General features: G+C 35.7%; 1 protein-coding gene across 8 annotated transcripts in view; it reads left to right on the plus strand.

Annotated features, from left to right (window-relative positions):
- The window catches only part of LOC136835323 (alpha-N-acetylglucosaminidase-like), a 280,695-nt gene that overhangs the window by 32,094 nt on the left and 232,884 nt on the right, over positions 1–15,717 (plus strand). For all 8 annotated transcript variants that reach the window (XM_067098664.1, XM_067098663.1, XM_067098665.1 and 5 more), the window contains exon 4: positions 8,819–9,000. In XM_067098664.1, the coding sequence (XP_066954765.1) occupies positions 8,819–9,000 (182 nt within the window). The remainder of the gene's footprint in view (positions 1–8,818; positions 9,001–15,717) is intronic.

Raw genomic sequence — 15,717 nt, forward strand, 5'->3', positions numbered from 1 at the left:
AGAGAAAAAAAAATTCTCTTGATAATTCCCGATACTAGGAATGAATGTTTACTATTCAATTAGCTTCGTGTCGTCTTGCACTTGAAGATCGCGCTGATTGCACATTGAGCGCAATTTGTCGTTAGTCTTCCAGCGATAATCGGCACAGCTCGGCCGACTTCCAGTCCGTACTTGCTGAATTTGTTGAAGAAAAATTTGAATCCTTCCAAATTGTTGATTGAAGGCGTCACTTCCCTTTCGAGAGGCGGTTACAACGCGTTGACTTCTAAACTTTATCGCCGTTCCGAATTCTTCACTATCGTTCGTCGCCGTCTTCCGCTCTCGTTCGTCGCCGTCGTCGTCACTGCTCTGCTACCGCTACTTTTCGCTAAGCCTCCCTTTTAGCGACCAAAAATTTTGGGAATTTCGTGTATTTAAGTCGGTACACGATAGAAAAGTTCACTGAACTGAAGTAGATATTAGCGACTTTCATACGTCCGCCAACACAGTTTGTTTTCGTCTTCTCCACTGCTGCGATGATGATCGGCAAAGTTTAGGATGAGTTGCTGATTCTTTCTTTCGTAAATTTCGTTTTCTTATAAAAATCACCGCTGTTCTATGCCGTGATTATTACTATTGTTCTTATTATGGTCATATATAATTATTAAACTGAATTTCTGGTTGATCTTATGCGAATGTTCGGAAGTTTCAAACTAGGCAGAGATTTACCGCTGTCAATTTTTCAATCCGATCTATGCAAAAAGATTCACTGCTTCTTTGAATATTTCGTTCTGCTTCGTTCCTTCTGCTACCTTCTGATGCTGTATTGGTGTTTCTAGTGCTGAAGACCGTCTTGAGATTATTTGCGCTGTTAAATTGAGAGTTAGTTTCAGCGCAGTCACTGCTCACTCTCTGTAAATTTCTCTAGGGCCGTGAACTTTTATTGTTTTTCAAATGTGCGCTAAGAAATCCTCCGAACCGCTGCCACCAATTATTTTGTTATGGGGTTTAGTTTTTTTTGTATTGCGTTGCACCACATATGAATGACCGTGTCTGTTGACTTTCACTTGATAGTAACGCAGGGGACTCGGTAAGTTAGGTTGAAATTGTCTATTAATATTTTTCTTTTCAGGAGGGTAAAAGTATTTCGCCAACACGGTTTTTTCTAGTTTTATTCTTAACACTAAACTATTTCACACGGCCAGCCACACTGGACTTAGAAATTTCTTGATGTTAGAGAGGAGCGAGTGACACAACCCTACCCAATTTGGGTTTTCAAGTAACTCTGGCTAAAAATTGATCAGAATGAACTCTGGACCTATGTTGAATAAAACTCCGCCTCCTTGAGGACGTCTGCTTTACTCTTAATGGTTCAATCTTAACTCCCACTTTTGGCAAGGACAAATCAGGTCAATTTTGCTGACCTTTTCCTTTTGATTCCTCTAGCGCCTCCTTCCTTTCCCACATCTTGGAGGTTTGTTGTGGTTAGTCTTCAATTTACTTGGTCTCATGGCTCATCATTTTAAACTATAAACATCGTGTCTCTCTCTCTCTCTCTCTCTCTCTCTCTCAGTGAATCTCTCTTATTCACTGCATAACAACAAAACTTATTCACTGCATAATATCTATATGTATATATATATATATATATATATATATATATATATATATATATATATAATATATATATATATGGATTTTATTTGTTATGTAACATATATGTTTATTACACAAACATACACACAGCAATGGGACCATGTACACCTTGACTCATGATATATATATATATATATATTCTTTATATATATATTTATATAGGTTGGATATATATACAGTATACGTATAATATGTATATACTATCCAATATATATAAATAGACAAATTGATAGATAGATAGAAATAGATAGATACGGCATATAAATTATACTCTTCTTATATTGAGTGAGTCAACATTAGCCTAGGAACAAATAAATCTTTCTAATTCTTCATGACAGAATTATGACAAATTTCAAAAGCTATGTTTTTGACTTTTGAAAACTATTTAAATAAAAAATCTGAATTTTAAATGAGATTCCTGTTGATATTTATATAAAATAAATTAAAATTATTTGACAGCTAATAAAAAAATAAATAAAAATAAAACTTTGTAAATATTGATTTTTATGTCAATTTGTTTGTATTAATTGTTCTTTGTAGGCTTATCTGAATCACTCTTGAATAATAAGTCTTGATCCTTAAGACGTTATAAACTGAATGGCGGATAAAAACTCTCCCAGTAATTCACATATTTCGGCTAATGAATTTCCCCCAACTCCATTTTCCATAGGAACTCTAAATGGCTTATATTTCATGCAAATAGCTCAGATGGGGACAACTGGACTGCAATCCATAACCACCTAACTGCGGACAGTTCACAACAGAGTCAATGGCTTGGCTGTTCGGAGGCAGGAGAACCATTAGGATGAGAAAAACAGTTATTTGGAGGATATTCCTTTGAGTATAAGAGCAAATATATATTATTGAGTATAAAGATAGGACCAGCTCTCAGGAAGAGCCAACAGTTATTTAACCTATGACATAAGGAAAGCTAACAGGATGAGAGCCAAAATTTTTGGAGGCAGGAGGACCAGCTCTCATTATCAATCACAAACAGTTATTCGAAGGCAGGAGGACCAGCTCTCAGTATAGAGCAACATCCTGGCCTTGGAGGTCTTAATGACCAGCTCACAGAGTGAGAGCAACATGATCAAGGTAGGAGGACCAGCTCTCAGGATTGAGCCCCAGGATCTTCCCCAACCACCTGGCCAGTCAAAGGGATTTTTATCAGTGAGAGTCAATGCAAAAGCTGGACAGACAAACTATAATTTTTGAGTCAATGGCTGGCAAACCATTCCCCATCTCGGCAGCCGGAAGAATGAACAGGAAGAGTCAATGGTCCATCTACAAGGTAGGCAAATGAGCTCTCAGGGTAAGTTTCCAGAAGATGGGATCAGGGACTTCACCAGAATTTGCCTCCAGAGGGACACCAGAAGAGGCCACCAGAAGGACACCAGTTCCCCTGGACACCAGGAGGCCATCCCCAGAATGGACAAGAGAAGGCCACCACTTCGGACACCAGAAGGCCACCATATTTTCTTTATTGAAGGCCTCCATTGAGATACCAGAAAATACCAGATTTTGCTAGAAGAAAATTCTGCTGGAATAATTTAGAAGATCGGCTTGCATAAAAATGAAGCAACTAAGTTCCTTCATAGTATGTTATGTCCTCTGATGAAGAATTCGTTAGAATAGATCTTGAAATGTTAAAAGCGGGCAAAATAGTCGGATATCTAAGAGCTTGTTGGTATTTCCTTCTGGTAATTCTGTTGGAATAATCTAAGGCAGACCGAGCTCTTCAGAAAGAAGAGAGAGTTACCTTTAAGTATGCTATGTCCCTTGATGAAGAGAGAGTAATAGAAGATCTCTACAAAGCGGGCAAAAGCGGATATCTAGATCTATTCTTGACAACTTTACCTTCTGGTAATTCTGTCGGAATAATCTAGAAGACCGGTGGGAAATGCACAAAGAAGGAAGCCTCAGTTTCTTTGGTATGCTATGTCCCTTTTTTGAGGTAGAGGTTTCAGATGGAATAGAAGATCGTCTGTAGAATCTTCTCAAAATAGTCGGATATCTAGATCTATTCTTGCAGAGGTCTTCGTTGCTCTTGGTGATTTTCTGTTGGAATAATTAGAAGACCTAAGTGCAGAAAGCCTTGAACTCAGTTCCTATATAAACCGTAACATTAGAGATTTGAAGACTCTTCCTGAATCACTTCTGAGCGGGCAGTTAGTTATAGGCTGGATAGAACACAATCTATTCTTTCATTCTTCTCTCAGTAATTCATGTTGGGATAATTTAAAACTGATCTGGAGTTCTCTTCTTCCTTGAAGTTATGATCCATGTACTTTATGACTGACTCTTAAATTGAAGATCTAATTTCTTTCTTGCAAATATTTCGGATATCTAGATCTATTCTCTGCCGTAAATAATGGGTTTCTGTCTTTCTGTTGGATTTAATCTTGAAGACCAAGATGCTCCATCATCACAATGAAGTCGGTTCCTTCAGAGGCTATTTATGTCCTTTGAAAGACTGTTCAGTTGACAAGTTCTCATTGTTTGCAGGCTTTCAGTCAGATATCTAGATCTATTCTTGTCAGATGTCTTCCTTCACAAGAATTGTGTTGGAATAATCTAGAAGTTGCCAGCCAAAAGATGTTATCGTTTCACATTTCAGAATGTTTCGTTTGAATTTCTGTATAATAAGATCTCTGTCAAACGGGCAAATCACCTCAGATTTTCTAGATTTATTAAAGATAGGTCTTCAGTATTAATTATGTACTGTATTGGACTCTTATAATCTAGAAAATAAGTTTATAAAAAAGAACTCAGTTCCTTCAAGTATGCTATGTCCTTGATGAAGACTCTTCGAATAGAATTCCCTGTAAAAGAGGGCAAATAGTCTGATATCTAGATCCATTCTTGCAGATGTCTTCCTTCTGGTAATTTGTTGGAATAATCCAAAGACATGGCTTCTGCAGAAAGAAGAACTCAGTTCCTTCCAAGTATACTATGTCCTGATGAATACTCTTGGAATAGAAGCTCTCTTCCAAGCGGGCAAATAGTCGGATATCTAGATCCATTCTTGCAGATGTCTTCCTTCTGGTAATTCTGTTGGAATAATCCAGGATAGACCGGCTCTGCAGAAAGAAGAACTCAGTTCCTTCCAGAAGCATACTATGTCCCTTGATGAGACTCTTCGAATAGAAGATCTCTGTCAAAGATTCCGGGCAAATATTGAATCTCAGATCTATTCTTGCAGTTGTCTTCCTTCTGTAATTCTGTTGAATAATCTGAAGTGGCTCTGCAGAAAGAAGGAATTCAGTTCTTCAAGTATGAATGTCCTTTGATGAAGAGTCTTCGGGTGAAGATCTCTGTCAAAGGCCTAAAATCAAGATCTATTCCTCCAGTTGTCTTCCTTCTGGTAATTCTGTTGGAATAATCTACTCATGGCTCTGTAGAGAGAAGGAACTCAGTTCTTTTCAAGTATGCTATGTTCCTTGATGAAACTCTTCAGGAATAGAAGATCTGAAATTCTGCAGGCAAAGGTCAATATCTAGATCTGTTCTTGCAGATGTCTTCCTTCCGGTAATTCCGCTGGAATATCTTGCAGATGTCCTCCTTCAGGTAATTTTGTTGGAATAATCTAGAGGACCAGTTTTGCAGAAAGAAGGAATTTAGTTCCTTCAAGTATACGTCCCTTGATGAAGTCTCTTCTAATAGAAAATCTCTGTCAAGGCAGGCAAATAGTAACAATACATATATATATATACAGTATATATATACATATATGTGTATGTATTGTTATTGTTAGTACGGGTGTTTGTAATAACATATCATATCTCTAACTAAATCATTCTTCCATCGAACGTATTTTAAGAATGTAGCGACAAGATTATCACGTACCAGTGGTGAAACAAATACCTGATGATTTTCATCTTAAATTTCGTATTTTTTTGGACACATATATAAATATTATATATATGATATATATATATATATATATATATATATATATATATATATATATATATATTATATATTATTGGGCACTTAGTATTGCTGTTTGTAATAAATAAATAAATAATATAAATAAATGTAAATATTATAAATAAATATAAATATTATATTTATATATATATATAGGGGTATATATATATATATATATATATATATATATATATATATATATATATATATTATTGGTATTAGTATGGCTGTTTGTAATAACATATCTTACTTCCCTAATTTAATCGCGCATCCATCGAACGTACTTAAGAATATAACAAGATTGTCACGTACCAGTGGTGAAATAAGTATCTGATGATTTTTATCTTTCGTATTTTTCTGACTTTTTCACCGTAGCAGAGAAGAGGTTACGAAATCCTTTGCCGTATTTAGATTCAGATAGCCATTTCTCTTTTTAAGACAAATTATGTAGTTTTTAATTATGGTTAGTTATGAATAATAATATTCCTCTAAGACATCTTGACATCAGAGTATGAACAGTTATTCTTTCAACTTGGTTTTTATTTATAAAAGAAAATAGATACCATGATCGCCGTTTATCAGTCAAAGGCCTTGAAGGTGTGATTTAGTTTCCTATTCAGTAGGATTGATAGTAGTAATGGTGTCTTTAGAATTCATTTCCTACAGATGACTTTTCAAGTCAGAAATTGGATTGATTGCTCTTGAGGCCGATAATGGATTTTGGTTGCAACAAGGTATAATTAATAATTTCTGTTACTAATTAAGCGTATGTTTACAAATTTCAGTGTATTGTAATTTTTCACACTTATCTTGTACCGTTAGTGGTCTGTGATCCCCTAAGCTGGGCGATTTTTGTAGATAAAATAAGATATTCTCTGAACGTAATCTGATGTCTGTATATTGGTGTATTCTCGAATATCTTCCATTAATGTATACCGCAGAGTTAACGATAAGTAATCTTAGAGGAATTTATTCTGAAATATAAACGGAAAATTTCATGGGTCTTGGATATCAGCTTTGGTATCTCTAATTTTATGATATGGTATTCGTGGGCCAACTCAACTGAAAGTATGACTGGAATTTAATGTGGCCACAATTTACGTATATATATGTGTATATATATATATGCCTATATATATTGGTTAGTGGTATGTGACGTATATGTAAATATATTGTTTTCAAGTTTACATTGTCCAATATATATATAATATAAATATATATACATACACATAATGTATATATATAAATATATATATATATGAGATATATATATATATATATATATATATATATATATATATATATATATATATATATATATATATATATATATATATATATTTTATATATATATATATATATATATATATATATATATAGATATATATATGTATTTATATATAATATATAATATATATATATATATATATATATATATATATATATATATATATATATATTTTATATATATATATATATATATTATATATATACATATATATATATATATATATATATATATATATATATATATATATATATTTGGTCAGTGGTATGGGACGTCCCAAATTTTATGATTTTTGTGGACATAAAGATAATCTCTTAACGTAACCTGATGTCTATATTTTGGTGTATTCTCGAAAATCTCCCCTTAGTGTTTACTTCAGGGTCAACGACAAGTCATCTAGAGGAATTTATTTTAAAATATAAAGAGAAAAGGACAGCTGCTTTGCGCTCAGATGTTGCCTGTAGTGCGTTGTTAAAGAATGATGACCACTAGTCTCCTTGTACTTCGTACTGTCAGTTATTTTACATTTCCTATCATACCTAGATCTGTTTGCGTTGACTGCTATTATCGTATACATAGTGGCATGGCGGAAGCTTTCAAGACTATGAAGAAACTTTCTTTTTCTTTTTTGTAGATGAAAGACTCAACATCTCATTCGCAATAATAACGGTAGCCATGGCAACAACAGTGATATCCACTTAGTATGTCAAACTTTTTATTAAATTTTTCGTTTTCTTGTAATGATGCTCGTAGCCCTGACTACAGTTACCTTCCTTTTGTTGTCTTCTTTTACTTATGAAAAAAATTCAGCTTAACGGATATAAAAAAAAAAAATAGCCTGGTGCTCAGTATCAGACGGCTTTTCAAATGAAAGTTTTTAGGCTTGGTTGTCAGTGTCAATATTTGTCTTCTTTTTTTTTCTTGTTTTGTATATTAACTTTGATAACAAACAAAGTTCATCTTCCTATAATACATCATCTTATCTCCCCACACTGGACTGACTGACTGACTGCAATTTTCCTGGCGTGACAACATCAAAGGCCACTTAAGCTGATTCTCTCGGCCGGAGGCGAAATTGTAATGCTCAAATGCTCACTGAGACGTCAAATGAACTGGAGTCCACTTTGAGCAGGAGTTGAGGCTACTATAGTAACCTGCATCAATTTAGCAATTTACTTATATGATACTGTTCGGTGGGTTATAAAGTCGTATGCAGTCAGCGTTACTCAAGGGATGAGTGTACTATAGCAACCTCGACTCATATTATACATACCGCTCACGGCACTTGCAGTATCCACAGAGATCAATAGATTACTTGAAGAAAGACTCGTTAGACCTCGAGGCAGGAAAGCGTTCAGACGGAACGCTTCATATCATAGATAACGAACTACCTTTTTGAATTTCCGTTGATTAGGCTCATCTCAACCTTACCTTACGACATTTTCGGAGTTCAAGCTAATTAATGTGTTCTCAAATTTCAAAAATAAAGGGCTTTTAAATTTAAGAACCCATACTATAGTAACTTGAAATAATAGGATTGCAATAATATCATTTTAAGAAAGATTGCCATAAAATCATTTGTAAGAAAGAGGTTAAGCAAATGGTGGCTGAATCGGCAATCAGTGTCACTTACATATAAGGTCTTGCAACTTTGCCTTTTTTGTCTTCGACTGTATTTGTCATTTATTTCCATTTTAATTCTGTTCTTCAAGTAAAGGGGCATAACTTGTTACTTTATCTCTTGTTATGTACCAGATTCGTGGCCTGAATACTGATATCGATGTCACTTGCATTTTGCTAGGTAAAGTCTTACGAAGCTACATCTGACTTATCTTATTAATGGATCTTGATTCATTATAAGACATTTCTTCACCATTCTGTTGGTATAAATATCAAGAAAGCGTAATATACAATATTCATCCTTCAGCGACCTTCTAACACATTCTCTGATTACTTCCTCCTCAGGTGGTGTCTCCAGGTATGAACGCATCGGTGGATGTTGTGGCCACCAGCGGCGTCGCTGCCGCCTGGGGCTTGTTACATTACCTGAAATATTCCTGCAACGCTCACGTGTCTTGGGAGGCGGATCAGCTGTCGCTCCCTGATTCGCTCCCAGAGGCCAGAATCCAAATTACCTCAAATGACAGGTAAGCATATGCTAACGGGAAAGACGCGACGGATTTTTTGTTTTGCTTTGTGTTTGTTTCAAAGATCAAACGCCAATTAGACGGACAAAATAATACCTTTTCCTCGGCAGGGCTCAAAGAAGGCCAGGGAAATCGAAAGTGAGGAACAGTGACTGTTGACTACCAAGGAAGCGACAAGTTGCTCCTTAAATGAAGAAAGTTTATAAGGGTTTGTGGGTTTAACAAAAGCCTAGCTACCTACATGCATCTGCTTTTGGCTTTCCAGATACTGGTCAGATAAGTGATAATTCTGACCACCGGAAGCCAAGATGATTGTGCAGCGCTCTGTGTTGCCGTTGAATTATTTTGTTATATCAAAAGCTTTTGTAGACAGTAGCATAGTATTAACGTGTTATTTTATTTAAAAACTCGAGAACAAGTCAGTATTTATTAAAAAAATGTTAAAAATTAACGCAGCAACGAACGGAGGATTCTTACTTCTACAATCATGAAAATCATTATTCTCGAGGGTTTTTCATGGTCACACTAAAAGGTATAAAAGTTTACCGATACAGCAATGCGCTTGTACGTGTATTTCATTGAGTGGTTTTCTTTTTTAAAAGGATCGAGTTCTGTACGGAAATAATTTTCATCTGCAGGATATCAACGATTCCAGGGAAAATTCTGCAGCTAAGACCCCGTGCTCGTTATCATGGGAATACTAAAACTAGGGCAAGCTTTTCCTTCGCAGCAGTACAAAAAAAAAAAAAAAAAAAAAGGAATTTTGTCAATCGGAACCTTTCTTTCATGTACCTGGGCCTAAAAAGTATTTGCGGCATACCTGACAGGTTTTAGGACTGAAGCTGAAAAAGGAATTGATGTTTGTGGAAACCGGTTTTTCAGTGAAACACGAGTCAAATACTCAAGAGGAAGGTTCCCCTTTTATCGATAAGGTTTCGGTAGGAAAAAAATAAAGATACAAGCTAGCATAGCAAAATAGGCTCATGAATTCCACGGATTTAGCTGTTAAGGTGTATACCCTTTGCAGCTCAGGCCTGTCATCTTATGATCTATGGTAATAAAGCTTTGGTTTTTAGTTTAATTTTTTTTGTTCGTTTGATAGCTCGTCTGTCGGTTGAAAGCAGGGTAACTCACAAAGTTGGAGTGAATTTTAAAAGGCCTCGTGACTGGCAACAATTGATTAGATTTGGGAGAGATATAAATGTAACTTCTGGGAATATCGTTTTCAGTACTGGTTTGCTCAGTTTTAAAAGTTCAGGTCTGGTTTTCGTTACCAAAGTGAAGAGGTTACTGTTGATTTTTGTTATGCCTTTAATTTATTTTGGGTGTTGCAAAAACGTCTGAATGAAGGTTATGTCTCCTCCTTATCTATCAGATTTCTTTTGGATACCGTCTACTAACCGTTTCCGGTGGATAAAAATATGTGCTCACTTGGGCTGGCGTTGGCGGAGGTATGTGCACTCTGAGAGTTTTCTTTAATTGTTTTATGATAAGAATGCTCGGAATGTTAACTGGCATCTAAAGACGCTTTCAAAAGATTTGGGAAATTCGATGTAACAGTGTATTAGAATTGCAACGAATTGCTGCGAACGAGAATGGATTTGAACTGCTTGTGTCATCTTAACGTTTCTTCTTTTATCTTTCTGGGACGAACTTAACGTTTTTTTCCTCACATCAATTTCATAAATTATTCTGTCTTTTCTCTCACTCAGCTTTCACTAAACATTTCTTCTTAAGAATATTTTTGACAACACTGTCTCTTAGAAAATCGTTTTACCAGTATTCAGTTCCTTGCTCTAGGTACTCCTACAATTCCTAAAAGTAAGAGAGAGATTCAGATTCAGTGTCGTTCCATCTTGACAAAACTAGACTAAGCAGGGTCTAAAAACGAGAGCAAGAATATAGGAGAAAGCAGAGGGGAAAAAGTATCTTATGAGGCTAAAATAAGTAATCATTATTAATTGTCTTGGCTCAGTTGCACGTTACCTAACCATATTCATCAAGCTCCTAAAGTATGAAACTATTCTAACTGAGCTCAAAGGAACTATGATTCGAATACTGTCCAAATTTTACATTTTAAGTTTAAGAAGAAGCACCTGAATGCAATTGAAGAGCAAGTTCTCTCTCTCTCTCTCTCTCTCTCTCTCTCTCTCTCTCTCTCTCTCTCTCTCTCTTGAATCGAATAGTCACAACGAATTCAATATTTGGTTTGCTGGATCTATTTTTACCTCTTGTAATTGAAACCTGCTGTATTCAGTTTACTTAGAGTAATCTCTTAGAAAATACAAACGACCAGAATATCACTCTAAAAATTTATTCAGTTCAGAAATGCTACTCGTTCTGTCAAAAAAGAAATTTGCAAACTCTCCTGGCGAAGACGACATGGTTGGAGGGACGACTTTTTGTATTTTAATGGCCCTCGAGGAGGGAGGTACAAGACAAGCAATTCCAGTCTCTGCCATTGCTCACTATAGCACAAGGTTCCTAATCCAGTTTCTGAGAATTGCCTTGATTTTGAGACTGTTGGCAAACAAAATGAATAGAGGGTGTATACTACACCGATCCTTGGATGGATATGTATTATCTGCAGGGATGTGGGCTTGCGTGGGAAATGGATGCTATTTTGATTATCTGAGGTGCACATATAACCTATATATACATATATATAATATGTATATATACGCATGCATATATATGCATGCATATATATATATAGGTATATATATATATATATATATATATATATATATATATATATAGTGTGTGTGTAGCTCAGAGAGGTATCAAGTCTTCAGCGAGCTATCTGGGATAAGGTTAATTGTCGTATGTCCTTTCACTCTATGGCTGCTTATCGCATTGACTGACCACTAGATATGTTTTACTGTTAGGGCGACATATTTGCAGTAGGATTTAACAAAATGTGCCGAAAATGCTCGTTCGCTATAGATAATCGAACTAAGGCTCTTTTGCTGTTGATACCCAAGTAGCTTTGACCAACACATAATATATACATACATACATACATATATATATATATATATATATATATATATATATATATATATATATATATATATATATATATATATATGTGTTGTGTGTGTATGTATATATATATTATATACATACACACTGTATATATATATATATGTGTATATCATATATATATATATACATATTATATATATATATATATATATATGTCATGTGTGTGTGTGTGTGTGTGTGTGTGTGTGTGTGTGTGTGTGTGTGTGTACAAGTGATGTAACTGACAACTGAATGAGGGAATTGCATGCCAGCACTCCAGCAGGATTTGAACTCGTAAGGCCGGTTATTCACGATCAGGTTTACCTGTCAGTTCATCCACGACTGTTCGATGGATGAGCGTTCACATGAAAGTAGTAGAACTCTCAGTCGGACTGTCAACTCGAGGTTAGTCGAGGTCATGTCTTCAGTTCCCGCCTTGCCTACGTCGTGGCAACACTCTATGACACCGATGGCTGATGAGGAGACTATATAGACTAGCTACTGTAGAAATTCACTGAATGATAGGAAAGAAACAAAAAAGTGTAAAAGAGTATGTTCCAAATATTGCTTGTTAAAGAGAGGTGTCTTTTCTCATAGAAATTGTTTAAATTTGAATCTGGGATTGGTTCAGTTATTTATGAAATGGACCATTTAACCTACTTTCACTATACACCTTTCATAAAAATGCAGGACACTTGTCTGGGTCTATGCCAAATTTTTATATCACGTGGATATATATTTTTTTTATCTTTTATTATATGATTTGGACTCACAACGGCCTACAAATAGCTCTGCAGGGTCTAACGATGAAATGAATTAGGCCCATACATAGTTTATTCATATTCTGGGCTGAGTGGCTGAGATCCTTCCCAGGCGAAATCCAGTGGTGAATTGTCACAAAATCGTTGCATACCCGTCCACACATGCACTCACCTTTCAGTCGGTCGGAAGAACTTTGGGTCAATCTTGCGAAACGTAGAAATGTGGCCTCCGGTGTGGAAATTTTGATGAACAACTTGTTCGGGTGCAGAAATGACGTCTTCATTTTACGGTCTGCCACACTAAGTGTGGAAAAAATTTCCATACTATTTTCAGGGGTTATTGTGGTCAGATATATTATTTTCTTATATGATTCACTGACCTATATTCTCGGTCATCTGCATATTTATATATATGTTTATATCATAATGACTGAATAAAGAGCCATCAAAGAATGGTTGTTTACGACGAATTATGAAGTAGCAGAATTCGGTCGGGCAATGTCTTGATTGACATGTCGAGTGCAGACGACAACAGAGTGACAGCTTTAGGTTTCCATCTAATTAAGGCAACTTAAATCTATTTAAAATCTTTTTAATGTAAAAATTGATTGTGATTAACTTGATAAGGGAATTTTACGGAAAATCATATTTAGACCGTGAAGGAAAGCATACATTGTTTTATATACGTTAGATTTTACATATGGTGTAATGAATTTAAAATTTTGGCGAGTGTGGAAGTGTCTTGGTGGCAATCAGTGGTGCGGAAATGTGGTAGCACTGCTGTGGGTAATTCCATCAGTTCATCCGTGTAGGTGAATGGACGGACTCCGCCCGTAAGCTGTTGTCTACGCGTAAGTTTTAACGCCAGATTCGATTAACTGACAGAAGAACCGACAGGTAAACCTGGCCGTGAATACCCAGCCTTACGCCTTCTTCTGAACCCCAGAAGACCCGTAAGACTCGTAGTGTTCATTCACGCCTGTTCATATCAATGGGCGGTAAGGAGGCCATGAGTTACTGACTGTGCAAATGTGAGCTAGGTGTTGCCACTAGGCCACGGCATCAACCAAGACAAATTGTATATATATATAATATATATATATATATATATATATATATATATATATATATGTAAAACAAAATGCAAATAGGGTTATATATATATATATATATATATATATATATATATATATACAAAACAAAATGCAAATAGGGATTCGATCGGCTAAGTTTTCCTGAAAGTGCCGAGTATCATGAAATTTTGTTATTGTTTTCGTTATGTTGCTGGAGGTAGTACAGTTAAGACTACGACTTTATGTCAAATGTCTTCGTTGATCCAAGTCCATGTATACGCAGATCTCAGAGGTCTGGAATAACAGTTATATTCATGGAAGTTAACAATAACTGGGGAATAATCTCCATGTTTAGTGGTCAGCCACCAGTTCAGGGAGGCGCTGCTTGCATCTTTAAATGCCCGGGAACCACGGAAACTGAAGAACCGCTTAATGTGTCCGGCGATCTTTTTTTGGTTCGTTTTCTTCCCAGTGGTACGATATGCAGTTTATAAAGGCAGAAATGTGCACAGGAATTATTCAAGAGAAAGTTGAATAACATTTCACAGGTAAGCAAAGCGTACTGGATTTGATTTAAACTATGGTTTTGTGCTAGTCAGAAAAGTGTCTTGTTAGAGTTGATTCGCCTTCTCCTATAACGTCATATTTCCAGCATATTTTTGTGACAAGTAAGTGCAGTGGCGATTTAAGTTTTGAAATCAGAACATCATTAATCTTATATATGCCACTTAATAGAAACTAATGAAGATCTAGCTCGTTATTAAAAATTCTTAGTAGTAGCCTGTCTAGGCCTATAGGTTAATGGCTCTGTCGGCAAGGTCCGTCTATTAAACGTGTTTTTGTGATACATAGGGCACCTGGTGTATTTAGTCAGTCATTGCACATTCTCTACAGTAGGTAGGCCTGTAGGATACTTTCGGTACCATCCTTTTTCTCGGTTTCAGACATGTAAGGTCAGCGTTAGAGTTACTGAACGAAATGCTTTTTATCTTAGTTTCAAAACGAAATCCCGAAACGTCACACTCGGTGAGAGACCTTCGGGAAGACGGAAACAGACCGTAGAGAACAACTTCTGTTATTCGATTCAGATAATAATGGTTGTATTTTTATGAGTAATAAATCCTTGTTTAAAATATGTTTTCATCAGACGATATGTCTCATTGTTCGGTAGTAGCAAGAAAATAAAGTTTGGTAGCGTAGGCTATACCTGTGCCCTCGAACTTCTCATTTCGTAAGATGCTGTATCGTTTAAACCGCATTCAAAGGACATCTTAATTTTGAATATATAAAAATAATTTTTCTATGGTAAATGTTATCGAATTATTATGCAAGGTAAGAAATTGCCTTTAAGAATGGTAGCAGCAAGGAAAAAAAGAATCTTGGCCAGACAAACGCAAGGCCGATACCAATTGATAATAAGTTATTTTTTATTGTTTTGTCCGTTTAAGAATAATTTTACTCCAAATAAACTAAAATTACTTTTATGCGGTAGTCCTTAAGTAACAATTCTCGGACGTTGTAAAGATCCGCAACCCCAGAGTACCCATGTAAAGATTGGCTATCCTCAGAATGAACTTGTTAACATCAGCCACCCCCCAGTACTGAACACGGCGAAGGGACATTCCATTTGGCCGACAACAAACAGATGCACCGCCAGTATCAGAATGAGCTTGATAACATCAGCCACCCCAAATATTAGCTTGTTAAGATAAACAACCCTCAGGTACTCTGGGGTTGCTGTTCTTTACAACGTCCCAATTCTCTTCTGGTATCATCCCAAAGCCTTAGAAAAAAAGAAATTACTTTGCTAGCCTTGTATGGCATCGGTTTTTTTATAAGCTACTTTCCAGCATTTG

The sequence above is a fragment of the Macrobrachium rosenbergii genome, chromosome 55 (genome assembly GCF_040412425.1).
Source record: "Macrobrachium rosenbergii isolate ZJJX-2024 chromosome 55, ASM4041242v1, whole genome shotgun sequence".
NCBI classification, from domain to species: domain Eukaryota; kingdom Metazoa; phylum Arthropoda; class Malacostraca; order Decapoda; family Palaemonidae; genus Macrobrachium; species Macrobrachium rosenbergii.